This window comes from Myotis nattereri, assembly GCF_964212035.1.
Source record: "Myotis nattereri genome assembly, chromosome: 21".
In the NCBI taxonomy this organism is placed as follows: domain Eukaryota; kingdom Metazoa; phylum Chordata; class Mammalia; order Chiroptera; family Vespertilionidae; genus Myotis; species Myotis nattereri.
In genome coordinates this window covers 10,340,196-10,362,116 of record NC_138097.1, presented here as the reverse complement: position 1 = coordinate 10,362,116, position 21,921 = coordinate 10,340,196, and the positions used below count along the sequence as shown (strand labels likewise).

At 55.1% G+C, this 21,921-nt stretch overlaps 2 protein-coding genes across 4 annotated transcripts in view; both read right to left on the bottom strand.

Annotated features, from left to right (window-relative positions):
- Positions 1-21,921, bottom strand: part of CRTC3 (CREB regulated transcription coactivator 3) — a gene marked incomplete at its 5' end in the record, with an annotated part of 1,283,408 nt that overhangs the window by 920,790 nt on the left and 340,697 nt on the right. The window lies entirely within an intron of this gene.
- On the bottom strand, positions 2,524-21,803 carry RCCD1 (RCC1 domain containing 1; the record flags this gene model as incomplete). 3 transcript variants are annotated; one of them, XM_081114666.1, is made up of 11 exons in its annotated part: positions 2,524-4,249; positions 4,738-4,925; positions 7,499-7,633; positions 8,076-8,172; positions 9,277-9,367; positions 15,396-15,542; positions 17,048-17,218; positions 17,947-18,045; positions 20,599-20,720; positions 20,792-21,188; positions 21,629-21,803. In XM_081114666.1, the coding sequence occupies 6 exons, from the start codon at positions 21,801-21,803 to the stop codon at positions 15,397-15,399; spliced, it is 1,110 nt and encodes a 369-aa protein (XP_080970792.1). In that variant the 3' UTR covers positions 2,524-4,249; positions 4,738-4,925; positions 7,499-7,633; positions 8,076-8,172; positions 9,277-9,367; position 15,396. The 3 variants fall into 3 exon arrangements, with proteins under 3 accessions (XP_080970792.1, XP_080970794.1, XP_080970793.1); XM_081114668.1 differs by lacking the exons at positions 2,524-4,249; positions 8,076-8,172; positions 15,396-15,542; positions 17,048-17,218; positions 17,947-18,045 and having other exon boundaries at positions 4,798-4,925; XM_081114667.1 differs by lacking the exons at positions 2,524-4,249; positions 4,738-4,925; positions 7,499-7,633; positions 8,076-8,172; positions 9,277-9,367 and having other exon boundaries at positions 15,325-15,542.

The window sequence follows — 21,921 nt, the reverse complement described above, 5'->3', positions numbered from 1 at the left end:
ATATATGGTGTAAGAAGTTGGTCTAATTTCATTTTCTTGCACGTATGTTCAATTTCCCCAACACCATTTATTGAAGAGACTGTCTTTACTCCATTGTATGTTCTTGTCTGCTTTGTCATTTATTAATTGACCGCATAGGTGTGGGTTTATTTCTGGGCTCTGTATTCTGTTCCGTGGACGTATGTGTCCGTTTTTATTCCAGTACCATGCTGTTTTCGTTACTGTAGCCTTAGAGTATAGTTTGATTCTAGGTAGCAGGATACCACCAACTCTGTTCTTTCTCGAGATTGTTGTGGCTATTTGGGGTCTTTTGTGGTTCCATATAAATTTTTGGGTTATTCTAGTTCTGTGAAAAATGCTGTTTTGTTTTGATAGAAAGTGCATTGACTCAATAGATTGCTTTGGGTGGGATGGACATTTTAATGAGGTTAATTCTTCCCGCCCATGAGCACAGACGGTATATGCTTCCGTTTATTTGTAGCTTCCGTTTCTTCAGTGTCTTATTTTCCAAGTTTTTTATCTCCTTGGTTAATTCCTAGGTATTTTTTTATGCAAAATGGGACTGTTTTCTTAGTTGCCCTTTTTAAGAGTTCATTACTGGTGTATAAAATGCAACTGATTTCTGGGTATTTGTTTTGTATCCTGCTGCTTGACTGAATTCATTTATCAGCTCTAGTAAGTTTGGTAGACTCTTTAGCGTTCTATATATACAGTATCACGCCCTCTGCAAATAATGGTTTTACTTTTTACTTTCCAATTTGGGTGCCTTTCATTTCTCCTTCAGAATGCCTTCAACACATGCAGTGTTTCTGGGAAATTGCAAAGTTGTGTGTCTTTCTCTGCATAGAGACCCAGCATCAGGCTTCGTTTCTGGGGGCTGGCGTTGTCCCCCCCGTGGGCACCATGGTCAGCGCACGGACTGCCTCAACCTCCCAGTGGCCCTGGGTGTGCAGCCCAGGTTCTAGGACTAAACGGATTAGTGGTGGCCATGACGACCTTTCATTGGGGTTTGGTTATGACATTGTAAGTGTCCTTGTGTCTTTTAGTGTTAAGTTCTCAAATAGATGAGCATTTATTGATAGAACTACGCTCCTCTAAAATGAAAGTGCCAACTATTTCTCAGAGGTTTCTTTGGCTTGGAGGTCCCCAGTTCTGACTGCTGGATGTCATTAATGTGCCATTTTAGATGCAAGATTTCATTGATTGTCATGGGAAAGAGAGAAGTAGGCATGGAAGGAACCAGTGTCTGTCAGGGTCTGCTCTTTGGGGCTCTTTACATTGTGATCTCACTTGATCTTTGGAAGAAATGAGAAATTGAGGCTGAGGGAGGCTGAGCTTAAAGTCACACACAGTGAGGCCCGGCCGGCGTGGCTCAGTGGTTGAGCGTCGGCCTATGAACTAGGAGGCCACGGTCAATTCCCAGTCAGGGCACATGCCCGGGTTGTGGGCTCAAACTGATTGGCAGGAGGCAGCCAATCAGTGATTCTCTCTCATCATTGATGTTTCTCTCTCTCCCTTCTTCTTTGAAATCAATAAAAATACATTTAAAACACACACACACAAAGTCACACACAGTGAGGAAAAGAAAAGCCAGGATCCCACTTATTTCATTTCCCCTCCCTGCTCTCCACCTTTCCTGGGGTTATAAGATCCCTGGGATTCTAATAACTGTTTACTCTCTAATTTTTCTCTAGAGGGGGAATGTCACTTTCATCTGTGGGACTGATGCCGTCGTCACTCTTATTCTGCCCCGAGACTGTTTCGATGGAACAAATACGTATTCAGCACCTACTGTGCGCCAGGCACGGGTCTGCGGTTTGAAGAAACGATGGTGAATGGCAGTCTTGGCCTCACAGAGAAATTACTTTCTTTTGAAAGTTCCAGGTGTTAAACAAGAGAGAAAACATAATTTCTAAGAAGAAAATGTCGTGGGATCCGAGTCTAGACAGTGGGATGAGGCTATTGTCGGTAGGACAGTCTGGGAGGTTGTTCTTGAACCCAAACCCACGTGACGGGAAGTGTCCGGCCTCCCCAGGCGCCTGGGATGCGCTTTCTGAGAAGAGGTAACAGCCAGTGTCCACTCTGGAGGCAGGAGAGCCAGCCGTGCTGAGGGAGGGGAGTCTGCGCAGTGAGCAGGGACGCACCTCGGGGCCCTGCTGAGGGTTTTCCCTTTTATTCAACACCTGGTGGGGAGTCACTGGTCTGTTTTGAGCAGGGGAGTGACCTGCTCTGATTTCCTTGCTAAAAGGATCCCTCTGGCTGCTCTGCCTGGATCGGCCTGTGCAGGGCGCCGGACAGTGTGGCAGCCCAGAGGCAGGGCCCTTGGGGAGGGGCCTTGGTGGTGATTTAGGGGAGAGACGACTGGGGTCGGCACCATGTGTAGCCGTAGGTTTGGTAAGGTCTGATCTAGCCCATAATGTAATTCTCACGTGGCGGTGGCAGCACCTACTGTTCAACGGATTGTAGAAGGGGCGTCAGAGAAGAGGAATCAAGGAAGATGCACCCATTGTGGACTAAGTAACTGGGTGAAGGGTGCACTCGTTTAATTGGATGGAGGATTCGGGGGGGGGGGGGGGTTAGGAAGGGGTCAAAGAGTTCCACGTGGGAAAGGTTTGGTTTTAGAAGTTTCTAATACAGCTCCCTGTAGTAGCGAGGGCGACAGAATACAGCTGCCTGTAGTAGCGAGGGTGACACAGGTTCTCAGCAACGGCTTCCTGTGATGAATGAATGGCTAACTGCACCCGCTCGGTCTTGCCTCCTCCTCCAGAGTCCACGTAAAACACGTCGTCTCATGAAACTTCACGGAGTTGTATTTAAAGAAAATTTGTGCCATGTTTTTTTCCGCCCAATGTTCTTTTTAGTTTAATTATGGAACTTTCTTCCCTGTCAGTCACACTGAAGAGTGGTGTGTCCCGGCCATGTTTCCCTGTTTCCTGGGATCATGGTGATCGCCACAGCGCTGTGCACATCGTGGTCTAAGAGCAGGTGTCACCTGAGGGTGATGCAGGGAGACTGCATTCTGAGGTCTCGGCCGTATGTGAGCTCCTCTCTATCCGTTTGTCTGCCTTCCTGTACGAGAAACTTCTGTCAGGTGCTGTGCGTGCTTATTGTGCTGTGGGTCAGAGTGAAACGCCACCCCTGAGAGAGCCAGAGCTTACACTTCAGGTTACTGGGCAAAGGGTATCTTTTTCCGCAAAAACACCACAGGTGACTTCCTAGGGTCCTTAGACCTAGGTTTGGGGGGCCATGAGGTCGCCTTCCCGAGCCTTCTTCTTGGGGATGGAGGGCACCTGGCTTATCTCAGCTTATAATTTCCATCTCACTTTCCTGGTGCGTGGCTGGGGCTGGAGGGCCAGGTTTGGTTTGGAATTGGGGAGGTGTCTGCTTTCACAGAACCTGCCCTTTTCAATAGAAAATGAATCCATAGCTAGGCACTGAGTCTGCTCCATTTTATAAGCACTGCCTTTGGAAAATACAAATTCATTTCTCAAATGAAGGTGAGAGAACTCTGCCCCTGGGAGTGTTCCCAGAGCAAAGAACAGCCTGTACAGGAGCCCTGAGGGGTGTGTGGGGGTGGGGGTCGGGCAGGGGGCCTGTGTGCTCAGTGCAGCCAGGAGACCAGGTGGCGGGACCGGAAGTGTGTGGGGAGGCGCTGAAGTGAGGAGCTCAGAGAAGGAATGAGGTTTAGATCTTGTGCAACCTGGCAGGTCATTGTAAAGACTTTTGCTTTACTTTTTGTGGAATAGAAAAGCATTGGTGGATATAGAGCCGAGTGAGAACGCAATCCACCTTCTATTTTGAGAAGGTTGCCCTGCTTGCTCTGTGAGAAGTGGACTATGGGTGAGCAGAGCTGGAGGCAACAGGTGTGAGGTGGTGGTGGTTTGACCCAGAGGGAGGTGCTGGTACTGGATTCTGGTTATATGTTAAAGGATCTGCTGGTGGATTGGGTGTGTGGGTGAGACAGACCCCAAAGTTCTGAGCCTGAAGATAGAAATACGGAGCTGCCCTTGAATGAGGAGAGGGAACTACAGCCCCGTCAGGTTGGAGGGAAGAGCAGGAGTTTGGTCTGGACAGAAGTTTCACATGTGCACAGTCCTCCAGGCACAGATACCAAGCAGGGAGAGGACGTCAGTGGCGTGGTCCAGGCTGAGACAGGGATGTAGCAGCTGCCCTCGGTCAGGATTGAGAGACGTGGTTCGATGATGTCATCTCCGGAGTGACCAAGTATAAAAGCCTCCAGTGCTGAGACCTGGGGGAGAGGAGGTGCTGATGGGGGGCCAGTGCCCGGTGACCTAGAGAAGGAAGTGTCCCCGCTTGCTCTTTAAACTCCTGCATTTGGTTCGGCAGCACCTGGGTGAGTCTGTGATGTGCTGTGACGGATACTGCCGTCTGTCACAGGACCATTTGGGGGCACTGCCTTCATTCCTCTCGGATATGCAGCCATGGCACACAGCTATGTTCTGCCATTTAATTCTGTTGGAGGTCAGGGGTTCCCAAGACCCACGTCTGGTGAATAAGGGCTGTTAACCAGCCATTGCTACCTTGGGCCTCAGTAAACTATGAATGTGAGACCCCTCGTCCTGCTCTCTGCTAAGGAACATTTTCTTGGTTTCAAAAGCCATATATGGTCACTAATATCAAATTAATAGTTAGAATATACAGGTGAAACAAAGCCACAATTTCACTTCTGTTGTTTGCAAATGTTTTGCATCATTTTTCGTTGGCATTTCATCTCACCACTGGAGCCTGAGGATGTTAAGAACCTCTCGGAATGCTCTCCCCGTGAGCTGCCAGTGACGTCAGGAAGCGTCCAGGCGCGGCTTAGACGCGGGCAGCGTGAGCGAGTCACTTCTCACTGGGTGTGTCTCATCTTCATGGTTTTCTTCTCCTTTCCCGATTCTTTCTTCCAACTTCCGGTTGGTTAACTGATGAGAAAGAGAGAATAGGGTTTGGAGTCGGACTTGGATTTAAGTTGCCTGTCTGTGGCTGTGAAGTTATTTATTCAGTCTGACCTCATTTCCTTCACCAATGAAATGGAGATTTTAATAGGGAATCTCGACTTAGAGCAGCATGGGTTCTCGTCAAAATTTAACATAGAAAAGTAGTGCATTTATTTTTTGCATCTGGCTGTAATGAGTGATGCTGGGGACTCTCTGGTCTCCTGTAATGCCTGAAGTAACTTGTGTGCCCACAGCCAGGCTGCCAGGCCTCGGGGCATCTCTCAGACCTCCCCTTGCTCCTCTCTGCAGGCACATGTCCCAGCACTTTGGAATGTTGGGCCCTTGCATTTCAAAGGTTCCTCATCACAACAGGATCTGAGAGAAGAAGGTTTGTGACAACGGAGCTTCATGTGCACCTCCCACCTCTGCCTGTCCCCACACACAGCCTCCACTTGATGACGAAACACATGCCTGTTTTATTCACTGGGTCACCAAACCCTGGGATGCGATGCCTGTGGTCACTGTAAATAATTTTTTTTTTAATATATTTTATTGATTTTTTTACAGAGAGGAAGGGAGAGAGATAGAAAGTTAGAAACATCGATGAGAGAGAAACATCGATCAGCTGCCTCCTGCACATCTCCCACTGGGGATGTGCCCGCAACCCAGGTACATGCCCTTGACCGGAATCGAACCCGGGACCCTTTAGTCCGCAGGCCGACGCTCTATCCGCTGAGCCAAACCGGTCTCGGCGTAAATAATTCAGATGTTCACTAAAATGTCTGTGGAAGAGAAGGAATCCCAGCGAATGGAGGGAGGCAGGGGAGCCCACCCGGTGTGTTTGATGGAGCCTGTTCCATCCATCCCGTCCCAAACGGCTGCAGGGGAGCCACAGGGAGGCTTGTCCTCAGGCAGGCGGCCGCTGGCAGCACTGAGGACGAGTGTCAGGGGCGAGGTGTTCGCTCCTCTGGGTTGTGGTGACTGCTACATCCGGGTGATGTCGGTGACTCGGCTCTGCTGGGCGCCTCAGCGTCACCCCGTCAGGCGCGGGTGCCTTCTCTCCAACATGACTGTTCCTGACCTTTGCCTGGGGCAGCCTGAGTGTCACACCCCCTGCAGGGGCAGTGCAACAACTGAGCACCTACTGTGCGCCAGGCATTGAGTGTGTGTGTGTTGGGGGTGGGGGCTGCAGGTCGAGTATGGAAGGTATAGGTGCAGGAAGCACATTCTCCAAAGCAGAGCAGCCTTTGGGATATGACCTTAAGCTCGTTAAGAAAATCCTCATTCAAACCTGGACTCTGCACCCCACCCCTTCCTCCTCTGTCGCTCATGCACACACTAAAGATTCGGGCGCAAATACAAAATACAGATGACGTATTATGGGATTGTACACCTAAACCTGTAGATTTTATTAACCAATGTGATGACAATAAATTCCATTAAAAAAGATTCAGGTACAGGTGTGTGTATGACTAGGAGCAGGCGAGCCGCCCAGGACAGCGCAGTGAGTCCCAGCACATCCCACACGCACTTCCTCTACTTCTCTCTGGTTCAATCTCTCTTGTCTCTATCCCTGAACTCTGCCTCCTAATCTCTTCCTCTTCTCCTATTCTCTCTCCCCTCCCTCTCTCTTAAACTCCGTTCTCTCTTCTCACTCTAAATTCCTATTCTTTTTCCCCCTTTCGTCTCCTCTTTCTGATCTCTTTTCTCTTCCTTCTCTATCCTCTCCCTCTCTCAGCCCAATGGTCTCTCTTGTCTCCCTCTGATCTCTCATTCTCAACTCTGAAATTCCTATTCTTTGTCCAATTGATCTTTCTCTTCTCTCCCTGTGAACGCAGTCTCCCTCTATTCTCTTTCCCCTCCATTTAATTGATCCCACTCATTTCTTAGCTCAATTGTCTGATTTCATCTCTCATCTCCCTGTCTCCTCTCTCTCTCTCAGAAATCTCTTCTTACCCCTCTGAGCTCAATCAGCACTTTTTCTCTTCCCTCGTTGATCCCACTCATTTCTCAACTCTCTCCCCCTCAGCTCATTCTCTGTGATCTCATGCTTCTCTCTCAGAATGGTCTCTTCTAGCCCTCTCTGCTCTCCCTCAATTCTCTGCAATTCCTGTTCTTTCTCTTCTCTGTGAGCTCGATCCATCTCCCTCCAGATTCTACTCATCTCTGTCCAAGCTCCCCTCTCAGAACTCTCCCTTCACCCTCAGCACTCCCCTGGTCTCCCTCTCCCCTTTCTTCTCACCTCTATTCTTTCTCTTCCCTCAGTTATTTTCTCATTCTCCCCTAAATTTCAGAGCAATTGTTCACCCTCTTTCTGAACAATCGCCCTGAAATTCCTGTTTTCTCTGATCTCACTCTTTCCCTCCCTCAGCTCACCTGTCTCCCCCATCTCCCTCTCATCTCCCTCAATGTTCTCCCAGATCTCTCTTCTCACCCTCTCTCCTTCTCTCTGATCCCACTCATTTCTTTCTCTGCTCACTCTCATCTCCATGGTCAAGTTTCACCCTGCTTTTCCCAAAAATACTCCCCACCAAGTGGACGCGGGGCAGGCACCTTACCTGACCGGCTTTGCTGAGACGAGTGAACCCTCCGCACGCTCCGAGGCTGCGGCTGAGACGCCGAATAGAAGGGACCAGATTCCGTCCTGCCCAGCGCCAGCTGCTTGATGCGAGGGCTTCTTCTCAGACTCACCTCTGCAGAAGCAGAGCCACAGCCGTCAGCAGGGAGGCACGCCACCTGACCTCCCACGTGCACGTGAGCAACTTCACGTCTCACCAAATGCAGACAGGAGCCTGACACGCCACTGGCTGAGCCTTCATTGTTGTAGCAAAGATAAGAGGCGTGTGGGATGTGGCCCCAGCCTGTCACCTCAGACAGTGTCATGACTGGCCACCGTGAAGCACAGTGACTCTTAAGATATTTTAAATGTAAATATTTCAGTTTGTGTGTATATTACATATACTTATATAGAAGTAACACCTGTAAGAAAAGTATTAAAGCTAAAATGTTAACAGGATTTCAGAGTTATGGGGTTACCAAGTGATCATTAAATTTTGGCTTCTCTATTTTTTCTACCATAAATATCTTGATTTAAAAAGGAAGTCCATCATAGGTACTTTTAAAAAGGCCGCTCACCACGCAGGCTTGCGTGTGCACTGGGGGCCGAGCGACAGCAGGGCAGGAGGGTTCCACACCCCAAACCAGCAGCGACACCTGCTCCGGGACTCAACATCTGGATCAGGATCAGAGCACAAGGATTATTCACAATCACTAATAATCAATTCCCAGTTAGCATGTTAAAGAGACAGCTCCTCGGCCCACAAGTTTGATAAACACCAGTGCTGGCCGCACTCTCACATGTCACCGTCAGTGAAAACGTTTGTTTCTGGAAGCCACTTTACCGCAAAATTAACTCTTTAAATGTGTGCATTCTAATCCCCACACACTTCACTGCTTGCAGTTTATTCTGTAGAAAAACTTGCACAGACAAGTGTGTGAAACCCAAACACCAGTAATGAAAGACGGAGCCTTGACAAGACACACGTGTTCCTCCCTAGCGTCCCGTTAAACATGTGCAGTGTCTTCCTGTGCGTCACATGCAGCAGCTGTGAGGAGGACAAGGGCGGAGAGCAGGCCCCTGGCTGGGACTCAGGACCCAGAGACGGGCAGTGAGTGCCCGGAAGTTCCTCTTTGTTCCTCAGGTCCCATGGGTGCTGGAGAGGCCGACACCCTGAACACACCCAGAGGTGCAGCCAAAACTGCCCTCCCAGAACCGGGAGACCTGCTCTGCCCAGGCAGCTGCCAGGGAACCGCCCCTCAGCACAGGAAGCTGGGACCCTAGACCCCGGCCCTGCCTGGCCATAATGAAGACGCCCCTCCTTCCCCGGGTCAGCACAAAGATAGGTTTATAAATTGTGAAATATCGCCCTGGCCAGTGTCTCAGTGGTTAGAGCATCGCCCCTGCACCAAAGGTCTTAATTCCCAGTCACGGGCATGAACCTCGGCGGGAGGCAGCCGATCAGGTGTGTCTGACATCGACGTTTCCCTCTGTCTCTCCCGACTCCATCTAAACATTAAGTTGTGGAATAGCCACTCAATGACATATTATTGCTCAGTAACAGAAAGGGATGACCTCCTGACACGGGAACACCACGGGTAAATCTCAAAACCACTCGCCAGGGGCGCGAGGCCAGACAGAGCCCCTCCTGCGGGTTCTGGGCCCTCGGAGCCGACAGGGTGCCCTCTGGCTGTAAGAAACAGTCGGGACCTGAGTCACGAAGCCCATGGAGCTGGGAGAGCTGTCTGGGGGTGGGGCGGCCGCACGGGTGTCACTCACCTGCCCTTGATCTGCCGGTGCAGCAGCCGCCCGGAGACCTGCTTGTGCTCCGGGGTCTCGGCCACAGTCCTGGTCAGCAGCCTGGGATGCCCTGCAAGGCGAGCAGCACAGGGTCCCTGGGCCGCAGGGGCCTCGGGGCTGTGGACGGAGGCCTAACCCCAGGGCCCCACGTCACGGCTTCTCACCACTGTCGGAGGCTACAGAGCACGGAAGCCGATGGAAGTGTGAACTGTTCCCCCAGTAAGCAGTCCCGGGCCATGCACGGCTCACCGACTGCCGCCCACACATCTGTGCACCTAGTTGGTGGCTCGTGTTTACGATTAAAGTGACAATGCTGATGGGCCTTGTGAATGCTGATAGTTAATAAAGATAAATCTAGCCACATCAATTTTCTCAGTACAAGCTACTCACGGGAGGACTGGTTTTAACGATTAAAAATGACTGGCTCAGTGGTTAAGCACTGACCTATGAACCAGGAGGTCAGGGCTCAATCCCCAGTCAGGGCACCTGTCGGGGGCGTGCAGAAGGCAGCCAATCGGTGATTCTCATCATTGATGTTTCTCTCCCTCTCCCTTCCTCTCTGAAATCAATAAAATATACTTTAAAAAAAAACAACGGAGTGGTGTCAGCAGGAATGTGGGTAAAGACGTGTAAAACCTCCATAAAGGAATGAGACCGCTGGCAAAAATGGCCAAAGTCAGCTTCTCCAGACTCTGGACACTAACCATGTGCCACAGTCCAGGGAGTATTTATTCAGGACGGCCGGCTCTCAGGACGGCGGGCCCTGTGGGCCTTACCCAGCTTGTCCCAGCCCCGAGGAAGCCTGAGAACCAGGGGCCGCACCGCGTGGGAACCAACGGCCTGTCGGCCCATTTGCGAGGCGCCCGGAGGGAGGCAGAGCCCGTGGTGGGCAGAGAGCAGATGGAAGGAGCCCAGAGCTCAGCGCTGCTGCTTGAGAAACAGAGAGGAAAATGAGACCCAGGGGTGAGTCCCGGGCTGGAGCTTGAGAGGCCCGTGGGGAGTGGGAGGAGGCGCGGAGGGGCCGGAGGACTGTGAGGTTCAGGGGAGCCCAGCTGTGCTCCCTGCGAGGCCACACGAGGGCGCAAGTGTCCCATTAACGATGGCAGCTGGACTGCAGCCTGACCCACAGGCAGCCATGCATGGTCGTGATTGCCTTAGGGGAGCCCCCAAAGTGGGGAACCCCCAAACAAAGGGCCCCTGGCTATGGAATGGAGTTGGTGGAAGATGGAACTGGCCTCCTCTGTCCCACAGGCAGCTCCCCAGCAGCCCCCCTGCCTCCTGGGGTGGGGACACCTCTGCTCAGCTGCCTCGACTTACTCTCACGAAAACGCAGCTGCTGCTCCTGCCAAGACAAGTCCTGGACTGTGCGGCCCGCTCCCGGGTGTCAGGGGTGCGTCTAATCCTGTCCCGCCAAAGGGAAACAGGCCTGGTCAGGGTCAGCCAACACATGGGCAGAGCCAGGCTCCGGACCCGGGGGAGTGCTCCCCGCCTCCCTCCCTCCCTCCCTGCTCTCAGGGTGTGAGCTCTGCTGAGGGTCCCCTTGCAGGCTGGGAGGAGCCCTCATGCTTGATGTGCACACAGACGCTCCCTGACAGACACAGTCACCCGGACACACCCCTGGCTCATGCGGACCCTCACGTGTCCATGCAAGGGTGCAGGGAGAGATGCCAATCCAGACGGTCTGCCGCGTGGCCACTCACGGCCAGGCTCCAGCTCACTGGCCCTCCCTCTCTCTGTCCCTGTATCTCCATTTTCAGCTCAAGAGTCACACCAGGCATCCCTCCCGCACCCGTCTGCCCCCGAGGCCGGAACGTGCCTCACGCTGGGTATATACTGACCCCCGAGACCAGCAGAGCTCCAGGCTCAGGGCCAGTCCCTGACCCGGGAAGGCCCAGCAGGTCCTGAGCCCCTAGCCCTGCCCAGGACCCTCTGGGGACCAGGACGCAGGGGCTGGAGGGGGAAGGAGCCAGCCCTTCCTGGGAGAGGACACTGGCCAGTCTCTCCCCTTCTGCCGCTACAGGACGGCCCCTGAGCACCGCCTCCCACGGGGCGCTCGGAGGGGGGCATGTGTTACGTGGCCACAACCGCCCACGTGCACCTGCATGGGCATCCCCAGAGGTGCACCAAGGACTGGCACCCCTTCCCACGCTCTTCCCCCACCTGACCCCCTCCTTTGCCATCCGTCTCAGTGCGGGTCTTCGGGGTCAGCACACCAGGCCTGCAGGTGGCGGTGCTGAGAGCCTGCGGGACATCCAGCACCCGTGTCCCCTTTGTGCCTGAACCTGTCATCCCCCAGCGCAGACAGCGACTGCCTCAGCACCACCTCCAGGGAGGCCTCGGCCCCGCAGCCGAGGTGAGGAGCAGAGATGAGGCGGTTCCATCCCAGACCCAGACCCAGACCTGTGGTCTCTCCCCTCAAGTCTTCATTATGGCATCTGACCTTTGACTTTTGACCTCCCAGCTCCAATCCTTGCCCCTGATCAGTGTTGGAGACCCGACCACCTCCAGACCTTCCTGGTCTCCTTTCTCCAACCTGACAGCCCACCCAGCCCCTCCTGGGAGCCCTGGGGGACACCAGCTCTTCCCCGTGGGGTGGGGTTGCTAACAACTGTTGGGGCCCCTTCGTAGACCCAAGTCCCAGGCTGCCTGGGGCGCACGGCAGGGCGGCCACTTTCCCAGGAGCCTCCGCCTCCCGCCTGGCAGTCACCACTTCCCACCCGGCGGCACCTCCAGCTCTGCCCTCCCACTGCCGACATCAGCTGCCACCCAGCAGGGTCATATTCTCGGGGTTCCCGGGGAACCGGGCCTCCTGCCTGCCCGCCCCCCAAAGAGGAAGGAGGAGCGTGTGGGGCAGTGGTTTCAGTATCCACAGAACAGAGAGCCAGTGTGGACGCCATGGAGCTGAAGTTCAAGTGCTTCCCAGCAGCGTCAACACCGCACACAGGTTATCAAGACCGAGAACCCACAGGGACTCACCACCCAGGCGCGGCCGGGCACAGTCGCCAGGCCCCCACCCGCCCCCGGGGGGAGAGACCACCACCACAGAGAGCGGCAGGCGGGCCTCTCCTGCCCCCCCCCCCCCCCGAGAGAGAAAATTCACGATGGTAAAAAGGGGCAACCTACAGCGGATATAAGCACCCCAGATTTCTATGTACCTCGCAGTGCATACAAAGAAAAGTCAGAAACTGAATCAAAAGGAGAAAGATATACTCCCAATCTTGGTTGGATTTCCAACACATTGCGGACAGATGGCGAGAATCCTCGTGTTTTCTGTTCTAAGGCTTGTGGCCAATCAGGAGGATACTCTAAAAAGACATTAGCTTGTAAGAACATGTCATAACTTCAAAATGCAATGGGAATTTAATGTTAAGGCGTGCCTTTAACATTTACATAGAACGTTTTTGTACTCGTTCAACAGAAATTTATCCGGCCACTGGGTGAAGCTGGCAATGAAACTACTGGTCCGCAATGTGCTCACACTGCCCTCTCCGCACCATGAAGAGCAGGAATACTAAACAATTAATTAGTTAACAACAATTAGTGGCAATAAAGTAGACAGCCTGGAGGCAGTGGACAAATTTCTAAAAACACACAAACTACCAAACCTGCCTCCAGAAGAAACGGGAAGGAAGGAGGGTGGGGGAGGGGGTCCTGACATAAGGTGACAGAAGTTCTGACTTCGGGAGGGGGCACACGGTGCCACACACAGATCTGATACGCAGAAACCAACAGTAAATTCAAATTTAAAAATAAATCTAAAAAGAATTAGAAATAGGAAACCTGGGCCCTGGCCAGGCAGCTCAGTTGGTCGGAGTTTGTCCCGATACGCCAAGGCTGTGGGTCCAAGCCCCAGTCAGGGCACAGAGCGTCGGCCTGCGGACTGAAGGGTCCTGGGTTCCATTCTGTCAGGGCACAGGCTCGGGTTGCAGGCTGGATCCCCAGTGGGGGGCGTGCAGGAGGCAGCCGATCCATGTCTCTCTCTCTCTCATCATTGATGCTTCTCTCTCTCCCTCTCCTTTCTTCTCTGAAATCAATAAAAATATATTTAAAAGAAAAAAAATAAAATGACCCATGTATATGCTGTCTACAAGAGACCCACCTGAGGACAAAAGACTCACAGGATGAAAGTGACGGGATGGAAAAATCTTCCCATGCAAACGGAAATGGAAAACACGCCGGGAAAGCAATACTTATCTCTGAAATTATAATACAAGTCGAAACTGTCTTCCTCTCAACCCAGAGCCATATAAAGGTGCTGATTAAGTCTTTTCAGACATGCCCACACTTTCAATGAGAATTTCTTCAACCATCTAAATGCTGGAGATTTCCACTCTCCCTGAACCAACCAGTTGTACAATAGAAATACTCCACGCTTTCCTGCCCAGTGTGTGAAGTAATGAATCACTGATTATGTGATCGTTATATAGTCACTTAAACACTACATCATTTTAAAAATAAAAAAAAACAAAAAAGGCCGAAACCGGTTTGGCTCAATGGATAGAGTGTCGGCCTGCGGACTGAAGGGTCCCAGGTTCGATTCCGGTCAAGGGCATGTATCTTGGTTGCGGGCACATCCCCAGTGGGGAGTGTGCAGGAGGCAGCTGATCGATGTTTCTTTCCCATCAAAGTTTCTAACTCTATCCCTCTCTCCCTTCCTCTCTGTAAAAAATCAATAAAATATATTAAAAGAGAGACATCTGTACACTCACGTTCACAGCAGCATTATTACATCAGCTAAAACATGGAAGCAACCCAAGGTCCACTGACTGTGAGCGGATGAGCAAAATGTGGTCTCTACAGGCAATGGAACATTACACGGGCCCAAAAAAGAAGGAATTCTGACACATGGCACAACACGCATGAACCCGAGGGTGTGATGCTACGTCACAAGAAGACAAGCACCGTAGGACTCCTCTCATATCAGGTCCGTGAGTAGCCAAGTCATAAAGGCGAAGTATAACGTGGATGCCAGGGGTGGGAGGAGGGGGGAGGGGGAGTTATTGATTACAGGCAGTGTCTCTGACTCACAAGCTGAGAGATATGGGGATGGTGGTGCTGGCGTTCACACAACAGGGCGAATGCATTTAACACCCCTGAACTGTGCACTTAAAAGTGGGAAGTGGGGAGTTGATTTTGTAAGAATGTTTTTATTGATTTCAGAGAGAGGAAGGGAGAAAGGGAGAGATGAGAGAGAATCATGGATCAGCTGCCTCCTGCACGCCCCCCACTGGGGATCGAGCCCACAACCCGGGCCTGTGCCCTGACCAGGAATCAAACCGTGACCTCCTGGTTCATGGGTTGATGCTCACCCACTGAGCCACGCCAGTGGGTAAGTGGTAAATTTTTGATGTGTAGTTTAACTCAATTAAAAATGACCATCAAGCCAAGAGGACATAACTGGGTTTACGCCTCAGTGGAAGGCCAGGTGTTGCTAATGAAAGTACGAGACGCAGAGGACATACACAGCGTGACTGCGTTCACCGCAAGCCGAGAAGCAGACACTGAACTGTGGCACAGGGCGCACACAGGGCGCACAGCCCTCAATAAAAGCAGACGCCCGGGCACGAAGATGACCCCAGTGGGTCCAGTCCTGGCGCTGCCGCAAAATCACCGGGGGGTGGGGTGGGGGTGGGGGGAGGGGGGGCGCGAAGCTCTCAAATCTACCCCGGAGGTTCTGGTTTCACCTTCGTTGATTTTTAAATATTTTTTTATTGATTTCAGAGAGGAAGGGAGAAAAAGGCAGAAACATTAATGATGAGAGAGAATCATGGATCGGCTGCCTCCCGCACGCCCCGCACTGGGGATCGAGCCCGCAACCTGGGCATGTGCCCTGACTGGAATCGAACCGTGACCTCCTGGTTCAGAGGTTGACACTTAACCACTGAGCCACGCCGGCCAGGCTGATGTCAGGGCCTTTGATGCTGGCCCTGGGCACCCCTTTCCAAAGCTCTCTAGGTGTTTCCAGCCCGAGGACCAAGATGAAAACGCTGGTCTAAGGGGAAGCCGCCGAAAGGCCTTGATGGGCAGAGGCGGGGCCCCGGTGGCGGCTGTATAACTCTGCTGTGCTGGGCACTTGTCCCATGCCCTCGTCTACGTACATCAGCTCTTCTCCACTGCACGCACGTAGGTGTTCCAGGGCCCACAGCGCACCGCCGTTACTTGGAGCCGCTTATCCACAAAGTATTGCACCCGGCGGGGCCGGTCCCAGCTGGTGGCGTCCTGGTGGCCGAGCTGTCCGTACTTCCCTACAGGGAAACGAGACCCGTGGCCATGCCCGCCGTGGGCCTTCCTCGGGGCTGCCCCCCGCCAAGCAGGAAACCAGCCCCTGGGTGGGCCTCAGCCAGCACCTGCGGCGTCTGCTGTGAGCTCAGACCAGCCTCCGGCCAGCTGCCTCTCAGGACCCCAGGGCTCCGAGCCCAGTGCCAGACCACAAGGTGTTTCACAGACGCTGGCTACTATCCCCCTAAGACAAACAGTTCTCCAGAAAGGCAGACGGGCCCTGGCCAGTGTGGCTCAGTGGATAGAGCATTGGCCTGCAGACTGAAGCATCCTGGGTTCAATTCCGGTCAAGGGCACAGACCTCGGTTGCAGGCTTCTCCCCAGCCCGGGCCCTGGTCGGGACTTGTGCAGGAGGCAACCAATCGATGTTTCTTTCACATTGATGTTTCTCTCGGTCTTTCCCTCTCTCCCCCACTCTCTCTAAAAATCAATGAAAGAAGATCCATATCCTATATAATAAAAGCCTAATATGCAAACCGACCAAACAGCAGAATGACTGGCCGCTATGATGTGCACTGACCACCAGGGGGCAGACGGTCAACACAGGAGCTGCCCCTGTTGGTCAGTGCGCTCCCACAGGGGGAGTGTCGCTCGGCCAGAAGCCGGGCCCATGGCTGGTGAGCCCAGCGGCGGTGGCGGGAGCCTCTCCCACCTCCACGGCAGGCGGGCAGTAAGGAGTGAGGGGTCCTGGACTGCAAGAGCCCTGGAATGTGAGAGGCACAGGCGGGGCTGAGGGTTCATGCACCAGGCCTCGTGTGTGTGTGTGTGTGTGTGTGTGTGTATGAAGAAAGGGAAGAAAGGAAGAGAGAGAAAGAGAGAGAGAGAGAGAGAGAAAGATTGATTTAGGAAAAAAGAAAGAAAGGCAGATGGGAAGTACTGATACCGTCTGAGCTGAGTGCCTAGCCCTGTTCTAGAGACAGCTCCTCCGTCAGGCCCTCCCACGTGCAGGGGCCTCGGCCCTGCCCTGCCCTGCCCTCCATTCCCCTCCCCTGGGTTTAGGCATCACAGAGGCAGAGCCTGACTTACCCCAGCCCCAGGTGTAGAGCTCCCCGGTCCCTGCAACCGAAAGGACAGTGGGGCGGCCACCAGCCCGAGCCCCACACAGAGCACCACTCGCACGGGCTCAGCTTTCTGACCAGCCCATCGCCCTGGGCTGCTCAAGGACCCGCCCCAGAACGGTCGCCCTCCCCACCCGACTGCGCCTCACAGCGCCCCCTTCTGGGGATCAAGCAGCTCACAGCTACTGGCCTGGGCGGGCGCTGCTGCCAGGCGACCGGAGGCCGGGGTCTGCGCCTGGGCAGAGGCCGCACCGGCCTCCAGGGAGAACCCACAGGGAGGTCGGGCTCCCTGTGCTGAGGCTGCTACTCTGCACGACGGTGGTGTTTTAGGGGACACACCGCCTGCAGCCACCAGCTAGAGCGGGCGACTGACCTCCTGCTCCACCCTGAGCCGGCCCACCGGGCGCACTCACTCGTCACCACGGCCGTGTGCCGGGACCCGCAGCTGGCCGTGACCGCGTCCGAGCCCAGGGGCAGATCCAGTAACGCCGGGAAGGGCTGCACGGCGATGAAGGGGGCGGCGGCTCCCTCCTCGGTCCCCGCTGGTCCCTTCACCCCAGAACCGTCTTCCCTCGGTGCAGTGGCTTCAGAGAAGGGAGAGCGAGGATGGCAGCTGACAAAGCTGGTGCCCGGCCCTCGCCTCTCGCCCCAGGAAGGGCTGCAGTGCACGGGTGTGGGCATCAGCCTCGCTGCGCTCCGCCCTCCCCCCCCCCCCAAGAAGCTCAGTCCCTGTGTCCTGGGCCCCGAGGATGTCACGTGTCCCTTCTGAGCGCTGTAAGCTCTCAGGCCAGCCTGTGGCCGGGGGTCAGGGAGACAGAAAGTGTGAGAGTCAAGAGCTGAGATCCCCTGGCCGGGTAGCCCAGTGTGGGGCGTGTGGGAGGCAGCCGATCAATGATTCTCTCATTGATGTTTCTCTCTCCCTCTCCCTTCCTCTGAAATCAATAAAAACTTATTTAAAGTCAATCAATGCATAAATAAGTGGAACAACAAAACGATTTTCTCTCTCTCCCCCTTCCTCTCTCTCTAAAATCATCAATCAATCTGCCCTAGCCAGTTTGGCTCAGTGGATAGAGCATCAGCCTGCGATCTGAAAGGTCCCAGGTTCGATTCCGGTCAAGGGCATGTACCTTGGTTGCGGGCACATCCCCAGTAGGAGATGTGCAGGAGGCAGCTGATCGATGTTTCTCTCATCGATGTTTCTAACGCTCTAGCCCTCTCCCTTCCTCTCTGTAAAAAATCAATAAAATATATTAAAAAAAATAAAATCAATCAATCAATAAATTAATTTTTTTAAAAAATAGCTGAGACTCACCTTCCCCTGCGACTGTCTCTCTGTCCTCTGCCAGCCCCCTGGCGGGCAGGGCCAGCTGCCCCGACTCATTCCAGCCCCAGATGTAGATGTCCCCCGTCTCTGAGAGAGAGAAAGGGGCCCATCAGACAGGTTGGGACCCCCTCCGCCTCCTAAGCCCCTTGCATCTCTCCAACCCCCCTCCACCCGCTCGCTCTCTGGGGACAACCCTGCCCCAGGAGGCTGCCTCCTCAGGACCAGCAGCGTCTGTCTTCTTTTGTTTTAAATATTTTTTTATTAATTTCAGAGAGAGGAAGGGAGGAGAGATACAAACATCCATGAGGATCAGCCGCCTCCTGCACGCCCCACACTGGGGATCGAGCTCGCAACCTGGGCATGGGCCCTTGACTGGATTCGAACCTGGGACCCTTCAGTCCCCAGGCCAATGCTCTATCCACTGAGCCACACCAGCTAGGGCAACAGCATCTGTCTTAACAGGGTCCCTTCCCCTAAAGGGCCTTCAGGTCACACTTTTCTCTCTTCTTCTTCCTTTTTTTTTGTTAATCCTCACCTCCATTGGTTTTTATTATTTTTTTATTTTTATTTTTTGATAATCCTCACCCAAGGATATTTTTCCATTGATTTCTAGAGAGAGTGGAAGGGAGGGGGAAAGACAGAGAGAAACATGGATGTGAGAGAAACGCATCGATTGGTTGCCTCCTGCACACACCCAGACCAGGACCAGGGGTCAAGCCTGCAACCGAGGGACATGCCCTTGACCGGGAATCAAACTTGGAACCCTCAGTCCACAGGCCAACGCTCTATCCACTGAGCCACACTGGCCAGGGCCCTCCATTGGTTTTTAGAGTGGAAGGGAGGGAGAAACAGAGAGAAAATCGATGTGAGAAAGACACACTGACTGGTTGCCTCCTGCACGTGTCCCAACCAGGGCCAGGGATGGAGCCCGCAACCAAGGGACATGCCGTTGACGGGAATCGAACCTTCGACCCTTCAGTCTGACGCTCTAACGCAGCAGTTCTCAACCTGTGGGTCGCGACCCCTTTGGCGGTCGAACAACCCTTTCACAGGGGTCGCCTAAGACCATCCTGCATATCAGATATTTACATGACGATTCATCACAGTAGCAACATGACAGTGATGAAGTAGCCACGAAAATAATTTTACGGTTGGGTCACAACATGAGGAACTGTATTTAAAGGGCCAGAAGGTTGAGAACCGCTGCCTTAAAGGAAGTCTCTTGCTGGCCCTTCCTCTCCATTTTCCCTTTGTTGCTAAATCGCCCCCACCCCCCTCACACCACACCCGTGCACGCGCTTTAGAAACGGGTCCCTGTTCAAATGCCCTGGGCCCGGCCCACCTGCCACTGCTCCTTCCCGAAGCTCGCACCCTGCTTGCCTCCACATCACTATCGTTTGTCGGCTGTAGCAACAGCCCCGGCGCTAAAAATTCACTAACAACAGTAGCTGATGGTGATCAATATCGATAGGGAGGGCTTTCGCCTGTGCCAGTGTTTTAAGCTCTTGTCCAACAGAATCCTTTAAAGCTCAGCACAGCCCTAAGAGGGTCTATGACAACAGCCCCCTTTACACAAGGTTCCCACTTTCGTCACGAGAGAACGCGGGGCACAGGGGGGCCAAGGTCACAAGGCCAAGGCCGGAGGTCACAAAGGGCAGAGTGATCTGAACCTGGGACGTCTGGTTTGAAGCATCCCAGCTCCAACCAGGACACCAAACCTACAGCCTCAAATTCCTTCTGGACCCCAAGTGTGAGCCTTCCACTGGGCGGTTCCCAGCGCCTGCTCTGTTCCCAGCGCCTGCTCTGTTCCCTGCAGCCCAGTAGCTCTTGAGCCTGGCTGCCCACCCAGGCCCATTACATGAGAAAGGGGGAAGGGGCAGGCTGGCATAGGTGGTTTACAGAGGCCCCAGGCGATGTAAGTAGCAGCCAGAGCCCCAGATGCAGACCCTTGAGAAAATCATCGGCTCTGAGCCCATCAACAGCCCTGGGATCACCGGCACCTGGACGGCCCGCCAGGCGGATGGACTCCCAGCCCCAAGTGAAACTCCTCACTGGGGTCCCAGGTCACTACCACGGCTCGCTCACCCCCTCCATCCTCCCTGCGGGCACGAGTCCACTGTGAGCCACAGTCATGGCCACCTAGACACCTGCAGCCTTTCCTCCATCCTCCTTGCTCCACGCCCTGCATTCTCCCTTAGGGGGCATTTTATTTTTTTACATTTATTTTTATTGACTTCAGAGAAGAAGGGAGGAGATAGAAGCAACAATGATGAGAATCATTGATCGGCTGCCTCCTGCACGCCCCACACTGGGAATCCGGCCCACAACCCGGGTATGTGTCCCGAGAGGGGAATCGAATCATGACCTCCTGGTTCATAGGTTGACGCTCAATCACCGAGCCCCGCCAGCCCGGCACCCTCAGGGGGCATTTGAGAAAGACAGCCCGAGCTGGGGGCGGATGGACAGGGTGTGACACCCCTAACAGAAGCCCAAGTGTGAGCGGGTGACGGTGGTGGCAGAGGAGCGCAATTTGGGAGGCTTTCGGGGTCATGAATGAGGGAGCTGATGGATGTGGGAGGAGCCTGCAAGGACTGGCGAGGCCCCCAAAACACCGGGAGAGGAGGAAGGCTTGTCACTCACCGCTCACACACAGGGAGTGCCAGCCGCCCGCGGCCACCTCGGCCATGCGCAGGCCCTGCAGCGCCTCCAGCAGCCTGGGCGCCAGCTCCGCCTCCAGGGTCCCGTGGCCCAGCTGCCCGTGCCTGCGCGAGGGGGACCCCGTCAGCGCCGGTCGCACCCCGGGGTCTCCCGCCCCCGTTCCGCAGTCACTCACCTGCCCCCGCCCCAGGAGTACACCTGGCCCGCCTCGTCCAGCAGCAGCGCGTGCTCTGCGCCCAGCTCCAGCCGACGCGCCCGCAGCTCCGGGGCCAGAGGCCGGTAGAGGGGCGGCCGCGGGCTCACGTAGGCGCGAGCGCAGGGCAGCAGGGGCAGCGGCCCGGCCCGGGTTCCCACGCCCGCTCCGTCTTCCCGCCCGGCCTCCGGCGCCACCGTCTGGGCCCAGAGGGGCTCCCCGCGCAGCGCCGAGCCGGGCGCCCAGGTCTGCAGCTCGGCCCCGGGCCCGGGTCCCCGCCCGTCGCGCAGCACCACGAGCAGCGTCTCCGAGGCCCACGCGTCCCGGCAGCCGTCCGCCGCGCCGCCCGCGGAGCCCGACAGCAGCACCCGGCCCGCACCTGCGGAGGGGCGGGATGAGGAGGCGGGGACACGTGGCCGGGGCGGGGCCTGGAGGGAGGGGGCGGGGCCTGAGATGAGAGGGAGGGGCGGGGCCTGGGGTAGGGGGCGGGACCGGGAGAGGAACGGGCGAGCAGGAGGCGGGACACGTGGCCGGGGAGGAGCCTGGAGGGAGGGGGCGGGGCTTGAGGTGGGAGGAGGGGGCGGGGCCGGGAGGGGAGCGGGTTGGGCAGGAGGCGGGGACACATAGCGGGGGCGGGGCCGGGGCCTGAAGTGGGAGGGAGGAGTGGGCGGGGCCGGGAGGGGAGCGGGCTGAGCAGGAGGCGGGGACACATAGCGGGGGCGGGGCCGGAATCGAGGGGGCGGGGCCTGAAGTGGGAGGGAGGAGTGGGCGGGGCCGGAGTTGGAGGGGCGGGGCCGGGAGAGGGATGGGGGCGCTCACGGCTCACGAACGCGGTGTAGCTCCAGGCGGCGCTCACTTCGCAGATGTCGGTGCCCGCGTCCGGCACGCGCAGCGGCTCGGGGCTGAGCACCTGGTGCCCGTGGCCCGAGCCCAGCGCCTGCCCGAAGCCGCAGAAACCGAAGCCGAACCAGGACCCGGGGCGCTCCTCGGCCATGGCCTCGGGCGCCCTCTGCCGGCCGCCAGCCGGTTGGGCCTGCGACGGGACTGGAACCTTGCGGACGGCCCTTGGCTGGACCTGTAAGACGGGGAGAGCACCACCCTTCTGGCCACAG